This window comes from Portunus trituberculatus, chromosome 29 (genome assembly GCF_017591435.1).
Source record: "Portunus trituberculatus isolate SZX2019 chromosome 29, ASM1759143v1, whole genome shotgun sequence".
Taxonomy (NCBI): domain Eukaryota; kingdom Metazoa; phylum Arthropoda; class Malacostraca; order Decapoda; family Portunidae; genus Portunus; species Portunus trituberculatus.
In genome coordinates this window covers 8,156,012-8,175,841 of record NC_059283.1, presented here as the reverse complement: position 1 = coordinate 8,175,841, position 19,830 = coordinate 8,156,012, and the positions used below count along the sequence as shown (strand labels likewise).

Here is a 19,830-nt window from a genome sequence, read left to right as displayed (position 1 = left end):
ATATTGACATCTACAGCTGCAAGAGAGTCGGTAATATTAGTAAGAGATAGGTAAAGATTGAAAACGTGATGAGATGCAGGGCAGAGGGATCCTGATATTTATAAACAGAAGAAAATTCATTAGCAAAGACCTCTGCCATTGATATTGTAGAGGTGCATAGAGAATCATCAGGAATGCGCAATGGACCAATAGCAGGAGCTCAATCCCTTTTTTCTTGTCATGAATATAGGTTGGAATGAAAACATTTCGGAGAAGTACGTAACTTATCAATCAACTTTTGCTCGTGTAATACTTGACAATTAAATGATGTAATTGTTCCGCAAGTGTGCATTGCAACTGTCAAACTAATCAATAGCTTGATGGGTAAGAGGAGAATGTCTACCTTCCCTTTGTCGGTTTTCTGGTGAGTTGTGTGTGTGTTTGTGGAAATTTTGATGTATTACATGATGTTTTGAGTGTGTTTGGGACAACATTGAGTATTTTAAGTTGTTTGGGTGTTTGGGCTGTCTTGGATATGTGTGGGGGTAATTTTGATGTATACTGCGTGTTTCTAGTTAGTTTTGGGTGCATTTATTGAGATTTGAGATGTTGTGTGATGTTTTGAGTGGATTTAGATTAGTTTTGATTGTTTTAAGTGGTTTGGGTGTGTTTGTGGTATGGGTGGTGGTTATGGTGTATATTATGTGTTTCTAGTGAGTTCTAAGTATGTTAATTAGTATTTTCGAGGTGTTATATGGTGCGTGTTTTGAGTGTTTTGGATTACTTTTGAGTGTTTGAGATTTGGGGTGTGTGGGAGCGGTTTTCTAATGTGCTTGGGCGCATGTTGGATCTTCTGAGTAAGTTATTATTATGTATATTACTTAATATATATAATGTTATACTTATTACTGTTAGTTGTTACACATCGCAGAATTGAACGGTGGGACTAAACAAAATTTTGTCATGTTCCGACGCATAGCTCTTAGAAAACCAAGCATTGAAAGGGCAAACAAATGTTTTTTTTTTACCATAGTTCAACCACTTCCTTTTCTTCTCTTCCTCCTCCACTTATACTATTTTCTTATTTTTCCTCATCTTACCTACACTGCAAATAACGTTAGTGTATCTGGGGTTATTTGGGTGTAGTGGGTTACTTTAAGGTAGATTAGGGTTAGTACAGTTTTGTTATCCTGTTAAGTTTTCTGTGGCGCGCTTCTGGTCAGCTGAGTGAAGGGAAGTGAAGGGATGCTGGCTTGTCACTGATCTGCCAAATGAGCCTGTAGCATTCAACCAGCCTTTAAATTACTGTCCCTCTTCATCGCAGTGATGTCCAGGTGAGGTTAAATTACAGGTGTGCCTTGAAATAGACGTGGGAGTAGTATTGATTTTTTTTAGAACGATAAAATTACTTGTCCTGTATTTAAGTCATTCTGCATCTTGTTTACTTTACTTTTTTTTTATCTTTTCATTTATTTTTTGGGGGGAGATGAAAAGCGCAGGGAATGCCTTTATTTATTAATTTGCTTCACCAAGGAAGACTGCTAGGTCAGTGCTTAAAACTCAGGGTCTACCAAGGGAACATAAGCTTCGTCCTTGAATTGAAGGTTAGAATGAAGTCCTTGCTAGGTCATAATGGTAAGTTTTGCCAGTAGCATCTCCTGAATTCGTTTGTTGTCTCGTCCCAGCCGCAACAAACTTGGGAAACACAAAAGGTAATGCTTTTTGCCCCTCAGAAAACTCTACAGGTAAATAATTTTTTTTCGGAATAATTTTAGGCAGTGGAGCAAATATGACTAAAATACTAGAACCTTTCTACTATAATGCCATGCCTTCCTAACCTAAAAGGGGAGCTATGCTCCCATCAACCCCGTAACCTATTCTAACAGTGTGGCAGATATTAAAAAGTTAATGTGCACAGCACAGACATATTTCATCACAAGAAAACAGGGCACAGTTATCTTGTGACATGCAGGTCTCCATGGCCACTACTCCCCACACCAGCACAGCACACAGGCTACATGTGGCCACAGAAAGCCTTGCACCATTATTAGGACACAACAGAGAACATGGGTGGAAGGGCATGACATGACTCACAGAGGAGTGGTGTAAAGTTATCCATGGCAAAAGATTGACTCCAAGCTTTCTGTAAAACATTGTCATTGATTAGGCACACCTTTAAGGCGCAGCAGCCCGTCAGTGATGTGTTGTCTGAAGGCTGTGTGAGAGCCACATACCACTAGTAACAACTCTGCTCAACATTGCATCCACCACTTCACCACATCACCTTCCCACTGCTATAACAGTGATAACTTATTATTCTTATGTTACTGACGGGTTTATCTAAATCTAACATGACTTTTTCCTTCCCAAGATGTCAATCTGTATGACCTGGATATGGATAATTCCAATAGTATATATAGTATATGTGTCTTCCATTACAGATCAGAGAGGTCGACATCATCCCTGAGATAGCACACACACTCTCGCACACATACACTCACATAAACACACACTCACGGTCATGGGGGACCTGGAGCAGTTTGAAGAACTGTTGCTGCGTAGTGCTCGGAATGGTGATGTGAAGACTGTGGAGGACATACTCAAGGCCAGGAAGGATGGCAAAATTGATCTGGAAATTAACTGTAAAGGTTAGTCATGAAGTGTGTTCAGTCTTGCTTGAGTGTGTGGCTTGTTGACTCTTGAATCACTTGTGAAGGTTGCTAAATTATCTGTTTACCACTAATAGGTACAGAGATATAATGGGAATGTGGAATTGCATATAATTAAAATCCAAGGTTTTTTTTTTTTTTTTTTTTTTTTTTTTTTTTTTTTTTTTTTATGTGAGTAGGAACAAAAATATGTCATGTGCAAAGGATAGAGTCAACTTCATAAGGAAATATAGAAGTAGGCAAGGAGTTCCAGAGTTATTTATCTTATGAGCTTCTTGAAATTATTCTTGTATTATTATTATTATATCATCCCTTTTCACCAGAGGGTACCACAGATAAGAGTGAATGATGTGTAGATGGGTAAGTGGTGCTTTGCTTGGGCCTCCAAGGTATGCAACTAGTTAAATAGATCATACCTTTTGACAGTTAAGTTAATGTTATTGTACTTTATCAATGGTGAGTGCAGGCAAGACAAAGAGTAACCAGGGATGGACACCGCTGCACCTTGCCAGCTACTTTGGGCACAGGGACGTGGCCGAGGTGCTGCTTCAGAACGGAGCATCACTGGACGAGCTCAATGATGCTGGCGACACTCCTCTTCACAAAGCAGCGCTCACCAATAGAGAGGTGAGGGAGGGATGTGGTGTATGCTGTCTTGTGTTCTGTGCCTCACTTTAATGGCAGTGTTTGGGGAGGCAGGTAGTGCACACTGCCTTGTGTTTACTGCCTCACTCTATTGGTGGTGGTGAGGGAGGTAGGTGGTGCACTCTGTCGGGTGTTCTGTGTTTCGCTTAACTGACGGTGGTGAGAGAGGCAGGTGGTGCACACTGTTTTGTATTTTGTGCTTCACTTTACTGGTGGTGGTGATGGAAGCGGATGTTGCACGCTGCCTGGTGTTGTGTGCCTTGCTTTGCTGGTGGTGGTAAGGGAGGTGGGTGGTGCGCTACTTGCTGCTCTGTGCCTTCCTTTACTGGTAGTGTAGATAAATGCTTCAGACTTGTATTTATCTTTTTATTCAGAAAATACTGTGATGTTAGTGTATATTTTAGATATTCTTTTAGGTCTGTTCTCTTTTATGACTGGCATCTTCATTTTTTTTTTTTTTATTGCTGTTTGGTTTCTTGCATTAAGAAATTAAAGAAGAAAGGGATTAGATTTTGTTTTTTCTTTATTGAGTAGAACCTCTGAACACTGAAGACATATAGAGAATAAAGATGAAAGATTAGATAGAATAGAAAAAATTTGCAAATAATAAACATTAATTTTCTTGTCATCAACTTGGATGTTGTTATGCAAATAGAAAACACACACAAAAAAAGAAGGATTAAGTAAAAGATTGACAAGCATTATTTTCCTGTGTGTTTGTTGAAGGACGTGGTGTTGCTGCTGCTGGAACATGGTGCCAGCGTGTCCACCATCAACGGTGAAGGTCTGCGGCCTGGCAACCTGCCTAGAGACTCTCAGGTAACCCAGGCAAGGTGTGAAGGGTCAGTCTGCCTTCACTACTACCACTGATTCATGTGGGATATTTACATCTGAAAGTGCCAAGAGATTGGGATGTACTTTTCTATGCTAGGGTAGATTGCATTAATTTCTTGCCTTTACTGACTGAGTGTTTTTTAGTCCAGGTGTATGTATATATGTATGCATGTATGTATTCACTGATCCTGAACTCTACAGGTGATAAATCTGATTGAGGCAGCTGAGAAGACAGAACAAAGGAGGCAGGAGGAGAAGCTGCTTCACTATGCAAGGGAAGGAAGGGCAGAGGAGGTAGCGAAGCTGGTGAGTCTCGCTGCGGTAGTGTCAAGTATTATTTCATTGCTATAATGACTCATTTCTGCCTTATATTTTCCCTCTCAGGCAGACAAACCAGAACTGGCACTTCTATTTGACTTAACTGTATGTGGTTGTTTCTGAGGTTGGTATGTATGTATGTATTCATCAATATTGCTATCATGACTGTCGCTGGTCTAGATTTTCCCTCTCAGGCAGACAGGCTGGTAGCAACATTTAAAATTGACTTACTGTACGTAGTTGTATCTCTAATGTTCATGTTTATGTTTTGTAATATCTGGAAAGCTGCAACTATCCTCATGAATGTTTTTAAATTGTTTATGTACATTATTTATTTGGTTATTTTTGTTGATATTTTGTACTGGACCATTGAGAAACATGCATCTTTCCTCTGTTGTAATCATTGAAATGTCTGTCTATAAGTATGGTATAGGAGAGTACTTACTATGAAGGGGCATTGTTCCTGACCACACTGTCTAAGCTGTAAAAAGTGAGGACAGAAGTACTTTCTCTTCTCTGTTGGGAGCCAAGGAGCTAAAAGTGATGTGAATCTGAAAGTTTTATATCTTGTCTTGACTTTCCTGCTTTTTTTTGGAGGAGACAGCTTGTATGTGTATCTTCTTATCCATATGTCAAGACACATTTTCCAGCACACCAGCATGTGTTACCTACATGTCACCATGATACCCAGATTCTAGGTGGTTACACTCAAGATGAGCTTGGGTGGTGATATGAGCTCTAATATGGGTACCACTATAAATAAAATTGCCTGCGCTACTAATGGGCTGAACAGCGCTTCCTACACACTCTTCAAGTGAGCCTACAGGCGCTATAGGCCTTACCGCAAAAAGTAAAAAAAAAAATAAATAATGGAATAGTATCTTGATTCTTGACGCCCTTCTTTGCCTCACTCACAGCTCCGAGAACCTGGCGCTCCAAACGTGAATTGTGTGGATGCACTGGGCAACACAAGCCTGCACTGTGCTGCATACCGGGGACACATTGATGTGGCTGTGGCGCTGCTGCAGAATGGCTGTGACCCCTCCATCAGGAACCACAGCAGTAAGGACCTATGTGTAGTGTGAAGGTTAATGACAAATCAACCTTGGATCTCCATTATTATCAGTATGCAGTTTGTTCTTGTTTTTGCGGTTAGATATGTTTCAAATTTCTTCCTTCTCATGCCTTTCTCTGCCTTAAAACACATTACATCACTAACCTTGGTGTTCTTAAATATTATTTTTCCTTATGGAGTTTGATGATTTTTTAAAGTTCTCCAGTTTTTTTGAGTTCACAGGTAATTCTTCTGTCTTATTTCTTCTTCAACCTTAGAATATACACTGCTTTAAATTGCATAAAAATGAACCCTTTTAAATGTATGTATTTCTGGATTGCATTTTAATTGAAAGGGATAAACATGACATGTGAAGCCAAGAACTCAGCATTAGATATCCCCCACAGACCAGACAGCATTTGACCTGGGCCAGACACAGCAGATGCAGCAGGTCCTCAAGGTACAGCCGGTGCGCAGCTTCCAACATAGCGTTACCAGATTTGAGGGGCCGCTGCTGAGACAGATGCGCATTCTGGGATGGCGGATGGTGTGGGTGAGGAGCTGAGGCTGCTGTCTTTGTTGGTGCTCTTGTTTTGACTCGTTCAGTACTGTGGTTGATTTATTAGCTTGTTATTGTACTCATTATTCATGATATTTATTCAATAAACCATAAAGTGACATACTATTATTATTACACTTGGTGTATATATATTTTCATTGATTTTAGATTTTAAGTAATTTGGCTATAAGTTAATCTACTGTTGTTGTTATCACCATTGATCTATTATTGTTATCAGTAATTATGCATGGTTTTTTTTTATTTCTCAACTTATAGCATTACCTTGACCTAGCCTAACTTGGGTGTGGCTCATAGCATCTTAGAATATGGCATGGTGATCTTCAAATTATTGCACACACTCTGAATTTATTCTCACTAATTTTGTAGCATTTCTTTATTAGCAAGGTTATCTTAGTGCAGTCTATAGTATTATCTTGACCTGAACGTACCTTGATGTTCCTCAGGGTGTGCTAGAACGTGGCGTGCTGACCTTCTTCAACTCTCGTGCGGATGCCAGCTCTGGTGTGCGGCGAAGGGACTACAAGTACCTGGACAACTGCAAGGTGGTGCCCATGATAGGCGGTGACGGAGCCATGTTCATCATACAGTACAATGACGGCACTTGCCATCGCCTTGCTGCCACACCAGACCCTCTCCATCCAGCATCCATCAACAGACAGGTGGGGTGCTTTTCTCTCTCTCTCTCTCTCTCTCTCTCTCTCTCTCTCTCTCTCTCTCTCTCTCTCTCTCTCTCTCTCTCTCTCTCTCATGTAAGAGGAGAAAACTAGCTTAGAGCAACATAAAACAACAAAGAATAGGCCCACTTAGTTGTCAGTTCCATTGGAGGTCCAAAAGAATTAGGCAAAATGAAGAGATAAATATCTTGAAACCTCCCTCTTAAATGAAATCAAGCCATAGGAAGTTGGAAATACAGAAGCAGGTAGAGAATTCCAGAATTTACATACACACCTACTCCATATGTTTCTGAGGGGTGGTGATGTAAGGGTGCTTTTTGTTGGTTTTGCACAGAATGTTTGCTTCTAGGGGGCAATATAATGGAAATTTATCTGCTTTATTTGAGTTTTTGTGTGTGTGTTAGCTTAAATTTCTTGCTTCTTAGTGTTATTAGAGGATTGGGCAAAATAAGAATTTTTCCTTGATCTTTCACAATACGAAACAAAAGCACACAGCTTCTCACTTCACCTTCCTAACATAACAGAATCTAACTTAGCTAACCTACCCTATCCTAATGGCAGAAATGGGTGACAATGCTGAACAACCACATCCGCTTCTCCACCCACTACGTTCAGCATGGCCTCTGCATTGACGATGACGATGAAGACGGCCTGGAGCGCACTGTCAAACCTCTCGGCTGCATGTTTGTATGTTCCAGGTTTGTCGCGTCCTCTAGCCAGGCAGGTCAGGAATAGCTGTCTAGATGCTCTCTGTGCTTATTAGACTCACTTTGTGTTAGATGAGTTAGACTTATTGTTTTCTTATTTTCAGGGTCTTTTTTTCTAGCCATATAGTTCACGAACATCAGTCTAGATACTTTGTGTTTACTGGGGTTCTTTTGTTAGACTTGAGTACATTAGTTTTCTTATATTTATTTAGATTTCTCAGGTAGTCAGCTTCTTTGATGTTTGTGAAACAGGTTAAGTCAAGTTTTATATAGATGCTCAATGTGCTTATTAGTGTGTCTGTGTGCCTGTCTTCTGTACATCTGTGCTTTTTAAGATGAATTTTTTTTTCAGTCTCAGAGTTTTCTTTTGAATGGTGAAGAGAGCAATAAAAGAATCCTGTTCTCAAGAACCAAATACCCAAACATTAAGTAACAAACTCATCTCAATTTATAGAGAGCCACAAACTTTAAACTGAATCATCAACTTAGCTCTAGTGCAGTGTTTCTTAAACTTTTTTGTGCAGCGGACCCCTTTTATTAAAATTACTCATGTAGCGGACCCTTTATTATTATAATTTTCCTAACCTAACCTAACCTAACCTAACGTCAACTGATATGTGGCGGGCGGCCGCACCACCGGGCATCAGTCAGTACAATGTTGCCAAATCATAAACACCACTGCCTTCTATAAAGTTGTTTTTTTGTGTGTGTCTTTTTCGGAATTTCGTTGAGGATTTCACCCCAAGGGAGGAAGGCGGCATTACTTAAATTACTTCCATCCCAATGTGACTTAGCCACTGTAAAAAGCCATCAGGATTTGGTGCTACAAAAATAGGAATTTATGACGTTTTGGCCGAAAATTTGACTGAAATCGATATTAAAAATTATCCTGCGGACCCCTTGGAACATTCCACGGACCCCTGGGGGTCCGCGGACCACACTTTAAGAAACACTGCTCTAGTGGTTTGTGTTTCCTGTGTTGCTCTGTAAATGTATTCCTTCCTCAGGTTACACATAAGAGCTAGAGAATATAGCCTTTCAAGGAGACATTTCACAGCATCCTTTCCCTCATACCAAGGTCTGCTGATGCCTCATTTTTTACCATTAATAAGACTGTGGGTGTTAGAGGATGCAAAACAGACAGCCACTTTACTATAGAAAGCTCTCATACAATTAGCAATACAACAAAACCAATGTCTGTTGATCCCTTTCATTTATGTACCACTGATATGACTGTGGGTGTTACAGGATGCACTACAGACAGCCACAGCCCACCAACAGTTGATGGAGCAGCAGGTGGAGGAGCTGATGGCCACCTTAGCCTCCCTGGAGCTGGACCACTCCCAGCAGGGCGAGGTGCATGATGTCATCAAGGTGAGTGCTGGAGCACTAGACATCCTCTTATGGATAGGGCAAAGTGTCCAATAAGTACACATTGGTCGATTAGGTACACACTTGGCATTTAAAAACTTTTCAACAGGATATGAGAACACTTGGCCATTAAAATTTGGTCTCATTTTTAAGTTTAACCATGAGGCCTTCATTTCAACAGATATCAACTATTGTGTTTGTTATGACTGAAGAGATGCAGCAACAAATATAACTGAAGATGTTAAAAACTCTGTTTTACGAAAGCCTAGGGGTTGTAAAAAAAATTTCATGTTTAGTGACTAATTTTCTAATTGAAAATTACAACTTTCTTTTATTTATCAATAAATTTTGTCATGCAATGCATGATAAAAATGCATCAGGACTACTTAGAAACAAAAGATAAAGGCTGGGGCTGAGTGTGTACCTATTGAACGGATTACAGATACCAAAGATCAATAAGTATGCATTTTATCAATCTGCTGCCAGAGAGTTCTAAGACACATTGTATGACATTCCAAGGCCACCTCTACCACAGAGATGAAAAGGATTCAGTTTCCTCTAAAACTGAGAGAGCACCATCCAATCTAACTTACCCATTAGTGGTCCAGAATGTATGCAGTACATGGTGCCCTAAATGTACGCATTTCCTTATTGGGCATCATACACTGCACAGTGCATACTTAGTGTTTATCTTTCCACAGACTTTAAATTCAACACTCACATAGATTCCATCTGTTCTATAGCCAACTGAATACTGGGGTTCTTGAGGAGTGATATTGATCCACAGGACAAAAAAAATTAATGTAATCATAACATACACAACCAAACATACCTGACATATCATACTAACACAAACACTCATACTTTCCACATACCATAAAGGACTGGAATGGGTTTCCTCTTTGCATTTTAGACATCAGTATTATAGACACATTATGATCGAAAAGGTCAGAAAAAAGGCCAACCTTACTACACTATGATATAGATGATTAGGCTTAATAATGACAAAGATCACTAATTAGCTAGACAGAGCTGATACTCCATATTATCTTACTATATTCTACAAAATTCAGTTTATTATGTATAATTTGAGAAAATCCATATGGATGAGGCTTGGATGTTGTCTTGCTAGAAATCTACTTGTAGCATTTCATCAAGATCCTGTCTGTCGTGCGTCATGGCACTTGACGACAGACTGAAACTACGAGCATGAGAAGTGCTTACCATTGCCATCATGATCCGGGACATGATTTACACACATACTAACTACTAAACCAATACAAAACAGAAATACTATATGCGTGATATTTGCATGATATGTATAAAGATGATTTTGAAACATTTTCTTGCATTAACTTATAATACATTGATTTTGGGAGGACAATAGTTTATATATGGTGACTATCCTGAGCAGTAGAAAAGGCCAAGGAAAGGCCAAAATATTTGGTCTTTAGACCTAAATTTTTGAAGGCCAATGTTCCTCTTAAAAGGCCAAATTGGCCTTTTAAGGTCAAATCTGGCAACTCTGTCCACCAACCAACTAAAAATTATGCATGCTATACACTAAATGTGGTGCCCTGTGTACTATAAATCAGAATCAGAATGTATTAACTCTCAAGTTGCTCATGGGAAATGTACCTATTAACTATTTTGAAAAAAAAAAAAAAAGTTTCCCTAGGGGTCTAGAAAGAGACATGTTTCTTTAATGTTTATATGCATTATTACACTGACTTTTGTATGTACCCATTTATAACATATGTTTAAGGGGACACTAAAAGTCATGTATATGTAAAGGCCTGTCCACACTAGAAAACATTGTTTGGAAACAATGTTTCCTAACCGTTTCCAAACAGTTTGGAAGCAGTTTCCCAACTGTTTGGAAACAGTTTGCAAATGGTTTGGGAACAAAGTTTGCAAACTGTTTCCTAATAATATTCCACGTGTATTTGTTTCCCATCCAGAATGGGAAACACTGTGTGTGTAATTCACCTCGGTCGCCCACTGGTCACCCAGCCAGTCTTCCCCATTATGAAGCGAGCTCAGAGCTCATAGACCGATCTTCAGGTAGGACTGAGACCACAACATACTCCACACACCGGGAAAGTGAGGCCACAACCCCTCGAGTTACATCCCGTACCTATTTACTGCTAGGTGAACAGGGGCCACACATTAAGAGGCTTGCCCATTTGCCTCGCCGCTTCCCGGGACTCGAACCCGGTCCTCTTGATTGTGAGTCGAGCGTGCTAACCACTACACTACGCGGTGTGTGTGTGTGTGTGTGTGTGTGTGTGGCGGAAGTGATGAATCACAAGGCTTGCAGCGACAACACCATGTTTTCAGCAGAGAAAACTCTAGAACTTATTGAATTGCTCCATTCATCCCCGGGATTGTGGGATGTGACATGTGGAGATTACGTATAAGAAAAAGATGAAGAAGATAGATGCTGTGACGGATATTGCTGGTAAACTTTCTGCAGATGTAATGTAAAATTCAGAGGCTGCTGCAGCAATTTCTACACTCACAGGCATCCTGACGACAACTGAGGTCTGGACAGGAAACATTGTGTGGAAACAGTTTCCAAACTGTTTGGAAACAGTTGGGAAACATTGTTTCAAACAATGTTTCCTGGTGTGGACAGGCCTTAACACATACGATAAAAAATAAAAATAAAAAAGAATATCAAAACTATGTTCTTGAAAAATAAAAAATAAAAATCACTTGTAGATGTTGACTGTCAATGATACTTATATGGTTTACTACATCAAGGAATGAAGTATTTATATCATATATGGAAAGGAACCACTCTGGTATTATAGTGTTTGAGTTAAAAGGCTAAGAGTACTTATTGGACCACCTACGTACATACTGGACACAGCGAAATAACAGGTACACACTGATTTTAAGCCTATTGTTCTTAACAATGAATAATAACATTTACAAACACTTTGTACCTCATAAAACTGCAACTGTTCCTGCAAAATATGAGAGTAAGCATGACATGCTACTGAAATTTGGGAGAAGAGTACAATCATGGGGAAAGATTTATTTATTTTATTTATTTATTTATTTTTTTTTTCTTTCTTTCCTGTACCTATTGGATACTTTATCCTAATTAATTTGGCTCTTCTGCACAGAGACTGGCATCTCATTTGGTTCTTTTTTGTACTTCCTTTTTGTTGCCCTTAAGCAGAGGTGTATTCTTGAATAGTGAGCCTTGCATGAAACCTAGGAAAGGCAATGTACTGTGTATTTTTTATATGAGGAAGAAAGTTTGTGTACAAGATAAGAGACAACATAGGACAGGGATGTTTTATATATTTATGTGATAAGATTATGTATTATGCATTGAAGGAAAGCTCTTCAGTGATTTCTGGATGAAGGGCCAAAAAGTAAATAAAAATTGTATGGTTTCTGATGCTATGTGTGTATTTGTTGCAGAGGTTCTCCTTGCTGGCAGGAACAGCTCGAAACATGACCACCAGCCTGACTCACTTCTTTTCCCTCATGAAGCAGCAGGAGGAGGTGAGTCAGACTTGTACAACTGTTAGCAAGTGTTGGGTATATAATGATGATGACAGTTTGCAGAGGAAGGATAGTGTATTGTAGGAGTGTTTGAGAGATTAAGTGGCTTAGATAATTTGTTACTAGATGAATTACAGTTAACATAGAAAGAAATGACAGCTAATACCTCACTTACATCCACAGGTGAGAGAGTTGCAGCTAAAAGAGGAGAGGGAGAAGGTTCGAGTGCTTGAAGAGTCCCTTAGAGTATTGGCCACAGAGCACCACGACCTGGAAGAGTCCATAGCCTCCCATGTGTCCTCCAATGGCTCTTCCATCTACAACACTCCCGCCAACTCCTACGTGTCGCTGCCTCGGCCACGCAGGTTCTTCGATGCTGTCAGTGATGATGAGTTCTTTGATGCTTTCTCCCAAGGTACCTCGTTCTTGTTTGTTGATATAGTTTGTTGGTTATATTGTTTGTGATTTTTCATGAGGTATCTTGTCTTTCTATTTGCTTTTTTGATGTAGAAATTATCAAAGTCTACAGCTGCTAAGTTTGTCATGGGTATAAACCTTTGCAATTAAGTTATGAATTAGTTATGTCACATTGATAAAGTTCATAGGTGATAAAATGAATGTGTATTAAGAGCAGGCTAGTACTTATTCCCTTTTATAAGATAAACAAGGTACAGGCAACCCCTGCTTAACGAACATTCACACAACAAAATTTTGCTACAACAAACTACTACCATCTGCTCGTATAACGAACACCAAACTCGCTTTAACAAAATTTTATCCAGGTAATTTTTTCCAAGTTTGAAACCCCTGCTGTATCAGGCAAGCCAACCAGCTTTTGAATACACCAGCACCTCTCGTGGACAACACACGCAACACTCACTCCCCTACCCTTCCATGTTCTTAGTTCAAAACAATAACAGGGTCCAGCACTAGCTCGTCATCTCACGTTCAACAAGCCACCAAAATGCCCTGCAACCAGCCCTGCAATGTCACCTAGCGTTGCTAAGAAGAAAAGGAAGTCTCTTACTCTCGAAGTGAAGCTGGATATTATTCACAGACACGAGAGGCAAGTAAACTAATAGCATTGCCTGCCACCATGGCTTGACTCCATCTACTGTCTCTACTATTTTCCAATCAGCAGACTCTATTAAGAAGGCTGGTGAGACCGTATTTTTCTTGCAAGCTAAAAGAACCACCTGAACTCATAACTCTGCAATGGATGAAATGGAAAGCTTTGTGGAAATGTGGTACATAAGTTTTGTATGTGGTACAGTGATGCGCCCTTTGTTTACATTCCATAGTTTGCCAGCTAGCGTCTTTCCCGCTCCACTCCCTCCCTTCATAAATTTAAGATCATCAACATTATAAAGTTACTTACATACATACATTAGTGTACATTATAATGACTTGGTCTTAAATTAAACTGCGTAAATGTTTAACTTCATAATTTTTACTTTCATTAAACGTTTTAGTGTACTATGATGCACTCTCACTTTGTTAACTCTCAATGGAAGTTCACGTCAGGGGTCAAACTTGTTATAATTGGTTCGCTTAACAAAAATTCCCTTAACAAACATTTTTTAGGAACACAACCCGTTCGTTAAGCGGGGGTTGCCCATACTTCACACCGACTAAGTTCATAGATGCTCCTGTGAGTTTGTAGTGAAAATGTCTTAGTATTTAATCTCTTATTTGCTAAAAATATCTAGTGTGACAAGAATCATCCTAAACCCTACATCTCTCACCACATTCACAGATGACGGGAGTGGAGGGACCCTAGTCAGTCTTCCATCACCTTGTGGCAGTGAATGCTCCACAAACACACTCGTATCCTGCATGTCTTCCCTTCCTACAGACCCACAGTCCCCTCAGTCCCCCACACCCCACATTCCTGGCATCCCTTCTGGGCCCAGCACCACCCCAGCCTCCAGCATGAACCAAGGGAGGAGACACTTACACCATCCCTCCTCTGCCATCTGAAACTGCCTGGGACTCGGCTAACATAGAAGCTGATGGTGACGTGAGAGTGTTGGCACAGAACTCCAGCACTGGGATTGGTAACATTGTTTCTGGCAGTGTGGCAAGTAAGACATCAGGCAGCTCAGGCATGTTAGGGAGTGTGGAGAGCTATACTAAGTTATCAGGGTCCAGCCACACCCAGAGTTCAAATTCACACACCACATCATCCCTTGCTGTGACACCGCTGGTCAGGACGTCTGATTTGAGCGACCACAGCGATGGTAGTGACGAGACAGTGACCAGCGAGTCCCGCCGATGCTCACACACTGAAGAGAAGTAAGTTGTCATGCTTGGTATAATGCAGTGCTCCTTCTGTTCTCTTCCTGTTTCTGTTCTCCATACAATTTTAAACATTTATTTTTATAATAGTCACAGAGAGAAGCAGAAACCATATTAATCTTCATTTCTTTATTTTTTTAAATGTAAATGCCTGATATGATGCAATGCTCTTTTATTTCTGTTCCTAGTTTTGTTCTTCATTCCTCCTCATTCATATCAACATATTTTTCTATATTGTATAACTTTTCAGTAATTTGTTTTTGTATTAGACATGGTTCTGTAGCTATAAAAGAGGCAGAAACCAAATTAACCTTCACTTCTTTATTTTTCAATGTTTATGCAATTAATTTTCCTATAGAGTCTATAGCAGTAACTGTGCCTTGTTCAATAGTTACTTTTTATTTTTTATATCTGCTCTGGTTTTTAAATGCTGTTAGTTATGAAGATTTTACTGTTAACTCTAAGTAATGTGTTCAACAATACATATATGAATGGCTATTATATAATGGATCATAATTGCTATAAAGGCATAGTTGAATTAGTTTTATTCTTATATTATATATCTGTTTGAAAGTGGAAGTGTTTGCTCATGTATGTGTTAGTGCGTGACTTCAATTGACCTACAAGAATTATATTGCAAGTATCCATCCCTAGTATAAGCAAATGTTCCTGCATGGCTGTATGTATGCATGAGAGAGAGAGCAGACCAGAACAGTCTCTCAAACATAGCCAGAACAAGCATCTTACAATGGTACAAGATGTAATAGATCATGACAAGGCAGACAAACTCCTACCTGTCTGATGCCTTAGATACAAGCAGCATATCATAAGACATAGATATTGACAAAAGGCTTATATCTCAATAAGTTCCTATCTTATGCCTTAAAAGAGATAGTAATAACAAGTTGTAATCACATGAGGCTTAGATTTTGTGATGCAGAGCAGATAGATTCAGTAAGTCTTTATCCAGTGCCTTAAGAGAGAAATAGAACTAGCTTCTTAACAATTATGTGAGGATTAGATTTTTACACAAGGGAGATAAATTCAATAAGTGTTTATCCAGCATCTTAAAAGAGATAGAATCAGCACCTTACAACTCACAAGGCTTAGATGATAGATGATAGATGTTTCTGTCAAATTGATGTCATAAGGAAAAAAAATATATAGTCTTATAACACAAACACATGAGGCTTAGATGATAGATAAACCTAATGAGATTGTTCATGAGTGTATTGTGTCTGAAAACAGGATGAAGCATCACACATTTTCAAACACACCGTTGTGTGATGGTACAGTGCAAACACAACCCATATCACTGCCAGTCTCGTAGTCACTGCCAGACAGTAATTTCTTAACATAAGAAAAGGGTAGACTGAACAGTGATGGTTGGCATTTGCATCCTGACTACACAGTAACTAGAGGTGTGAGGGACAGACATACAGTGGAAACAGTTACCAATAGTGTTAATGTAGAATACTAAGTTTTTGGGTTTTGATGAAACAAGACAGGTACTATTGATGAAGCTTTGCTCTATTCTTAAGAGAGCTATTATCAAGAAATGTTGTTCATATATTTATGTAGTTTTGTTTTGTCCACTTGGACGAGGGAAGAAAAGGCCAAAATAATCTTAGTTCACAAAGTAAGACTAATATCGGTTTAGAATTTTGCTGTTTCTAAGGCAGCTGTTATTGAGATACATGCTTTTCTGTCTTCCCCATGTGTTGAATTTAATTTGTGTATGTGGACGAGGGTAGAAAATGCCAGAATAGTCATAGAAAGTAGAATATTTATCTCCCGTCACTGAACAGAGGGGTAATATTTAGTTTTAGAGTGCATAAAGTTTGTTCATAGTGATAGTAAGTTAATATTATTAATCATATGAAGAGAAGTCTCAATATTATTCTCAACATTCCCTTGATTTTGTATAGTGCTAAAGGCTTCATATATATATATATATATATATATATATATATATATATATATATATATATATATATATATATATATATATATATATACACACACACACACACACACACCCGGTAGCTCAGTGGTTAGAGCGCTGGCTTCACAAGCCCAGGACCGGGTTCGATTCCCCGGCCGGGTGGAGATATTTGGGTGTGTCTCCTTTCACGTGTAGCCCCTGTTCACCTAGCAGTGAGTAGGTATGGGATGTAAATCGAGGAGTTGTGACCTTGTTGTCCCGGTGTGTGCCTGGTCTCAGGCCTATCCGAAGATCGGAAATAATGAGCTCTGAGCTCGTTCCGTAGGGTAATGTCTGGCTGTCTCGTCAGAGACTGCAGCAGATCAAACAGTGAAACACACACACACACACACACACACAGATGGATTGAAAATTATTTGAGGGGGAGAGACGTAAGGACGGTAGTTAAAGATATGAAGTCCAAGTGGAGAGCAGTAGAAAGCGGAGTGCCACAGGGGTCAGTATTGGCACCAATACTTTTCCTCATTTATATTAACGACATGCCAGAAGGAGTGAACAGCTACATAAATCTATTTGCAGATGATACAAAACTGTGCAGAGTTATAAAGCAAAAAGAGGATTGTGAAATACTGCAAGAAGACCTAAATAAGATCTGGGAATGGAGTAAAATGTTGGAAATGGAATTCAATGTGAACAAAAGCCATGTCATGGAAATGGGAAAGAGTGAAAGACAACCCGTGGGAATCTATAAGATGGGAGATGGAGTAGAACTGGAGAAAGTAAAAAAGGAAAAGGACTTAGGAGTGACGATGGAAGAAAACAATCAACCAGTAAGCCATATTGATAGAATTTTCAGAGAGACATATAATTTGCTAAGGAATATTGGAGTAGCATTTCACTACATGGACAAAGAAATGATGAAAAAATTGATAAGTACTATAATAAGACCAAAGTGGATAATGAGAAACTAATCCTGAGAGAAGAATATGACATTAGAAGCACAAGATTGCATAGTAAGAAACTGAGGAAGGGAAAATGTCTGAGAGATGTTAAAGAATATAGTTTCCCGCAAAGATATGTTGAGACTTGGAACAGTTTGAGTGAGGAAGTGGTGTCAGCAATGAGTGTGCATAGTTTTAAAGAGAAATTGGATAAGTGTAGATATGGAGACGGGGCCACACGAGCATAAAGCCCAGGCCCTGTAAAACTACAACTAGGTAAATAAATACACACACACACACACACACACACACACACACACACACACACACACACACACACACACACACACACACACACACACACACACCTATTTATCAATATACTATCCACTTACCAGGATAGCAATCCTACACGGGCTGGTCTAGACAAAGAAAGACATTTCATATACAGTAGTACAAAATTGAGTTGAGAATTGAGCAAGTCTGGTTGAAGTAATGTTGTGTGGTAGTTTCCTTTACACACACTGTTGTAGATTTTATCTATAGATTTATTTACGTATTATTGGAGATTTAAAAAAATATATAATATCTATTTTTTGAAGCAATATTAGTGTTACTGTGAGTTTCTTAGTGATACAAAGATACAGAGGAGAGAGATATTATTGAGAATCTCATAGTGAAATTCTCATAAGGAAAAGAATGAGAAGAGAGAAATATTTGACGAGCCATAAAGTTAAGTATTGTAAGGACCAAAATCAAAGGAGAGAAATATATTCAGAATGTTGTAACAATGTAGAACAGGTGGGTTGGTGGGTGGTGGAAAGAAACTCAGGAGTAGCAGGAGTATTTTATTTCTCCAACGTTTCGCCCATAGGGCTTCTTCAGAGAGAATGACAGGCCTGTAGGGAAAGCAGTATATATACAATATAGGTGGATCACGTCGCGGTGCGCTGGAAGTGGAGTGCGCTGATTGGTCCTTCGGTGGCCTCCCAGTAGCTGAGATGGTGAGCTGCGCCGCTGCGTGGGATAGGCAGACAAATCCCTCGAACCACAGAGAGGGATTTGTCTGCCTATCCCGCGCAGTGGTGCAGCTCACCATCTCAGCTACTGGGAGGCCACCTGGAAGGGACCAATCGGCGCACTCCACTTTCCAGCGCACCGCGACGTGATCCACCTGTATTGTATATATACTGCTTTGCCTACAGGCCTGTCATTCTCTCTGAAGAAGCCCTATGGGCGAAACGTTGGAGAAATAAAATACTCCTGCTACTCCTGAGTTTTTTCCACCACCCACCATATTCAGAATCTTAGTTAACTTTGGTTAAGACAAAAATGAGAGGAGAGAAGCATATGTATAATTCCTTAGTAAAGTCAGAAACAGAGGAGAGAAAATAACTGTAGAGTCTCATATATCACAAGCACTAGCCACATTAGTCAAGACAGTGCAAATAAATAGTATAGTAGCAATAGCAGATGATATTTTCAAGCATTATTTTTGTAGAGATTTAAGATATATTTTTTTTATTATCAACATTTTGTATTTAAGTGAGATGGGACTGTTGCCAAAGAGAATGTTTAGCTTAATGGTTGGTAATGGCAATGCTGTTAGTGGTCATACTAGAAGTACCAGTAATAATATTAGAGAACAAAGTATAATAGCATTTTATTCTTAGGAGGCTATGGAATGCTCAGTTACTTTGTTAAGGTTTTCAGTCTCTATATAAACCCAGATATCTGCTCAGTGTGGCAGAATATAGCATGTGTATTTCTCTGCTGAATAAACTTTGCATTATTTGCTTGTTATTTTTACTGTCTGGCATCCAGAACTATTGATGTGCTGTGTTGATTTAAGTTTTATTTTGTTTCTCCCTGCTCTGACTGTATGAACGTTCATGCCTGTGTGTTTCTGTTATTAGTAGCAACTTGCATGTTCTCATAGTGTTCATGAATAAAGAACACTGATGTTTACTATATGGTAGCCTTGTGTTCTTAAATGCTGGTATTTCATGGAAACCTTCATGATGGAGATGGCTATGTAGTGAAGGTTTCTCATCAAACACATTGGAATCTTGCAACCATCAGTGAAAGTTCCAATATCTTCCACTACAGGCTATATTGATTATATGGATCCTTAAGATTGTTTTTACTACTACTACTATTACTTGAATCATGCAAACAGCGTGAAAGTTCCAACACTTTCCACTAGAGGCTATTGTGTGGAGTGTTTAAGAATGCAGGTCATAATTTTGTGGATACTTGTGCAGGGATGTGTCAGGTATTGCATTCAAAGAGA

At 39.3% G+C, this 19,830-nt stretch overlaps 1 protein-coding gene across 1 annotated transcript in view; it reads left to right on the top strand.

The window, feature by feature from the left end:
* Positions 1 to 1,157: 1,157 nt before the first annotated feature.
* Positions 1,158 to 19,830, top strand: part of LOC123510515 (oxysterol-binding protein-related protein 1-like) — a 57,756-nt gene continuing 39,083 nt past the window's right edge. Inside the window, 14 exon segments of the mRNA XM_045265750.1 lie at positions 1,158 to 1,313; positions 2,421 to 2,627; positions 3,115 to 3,275; positions 4,020 to 4,112; positions 4,329 to 4,433; positions 5,363 to 5,507; positions 5,907 to 6,052; positions 6,523 to 6,738; positions 7,315 to 7,440; positions 8,709 to 8,834; positions 12,270 to 12,353; positions 12,537 to 12,768; positions 14,110 to 14,332; positions 14,334 to 14,648. Of these exon segments, the coding sequence (XP_045121685.1) occupies positions 2,501 to 2,627; positions 3,115 to 3,275; positions 4,020 to 4,112; positions 4,329 to 4,433; positions 5,363 to 5,507; positions 5,907 to 6,052; positions 6,523 to 6,738; positions 7,315 to 7,440; positions 8,709 to 8,834; positions 12,270 to 12,353; positions 12,537 to 12,768; positions 14,110 to 14,332; positions 14,334 to 14,648 (2,099 nt within the window). The 5' untranslated portion in view covers positions 1,158 to 1,313; positions 2,421 to 2,500.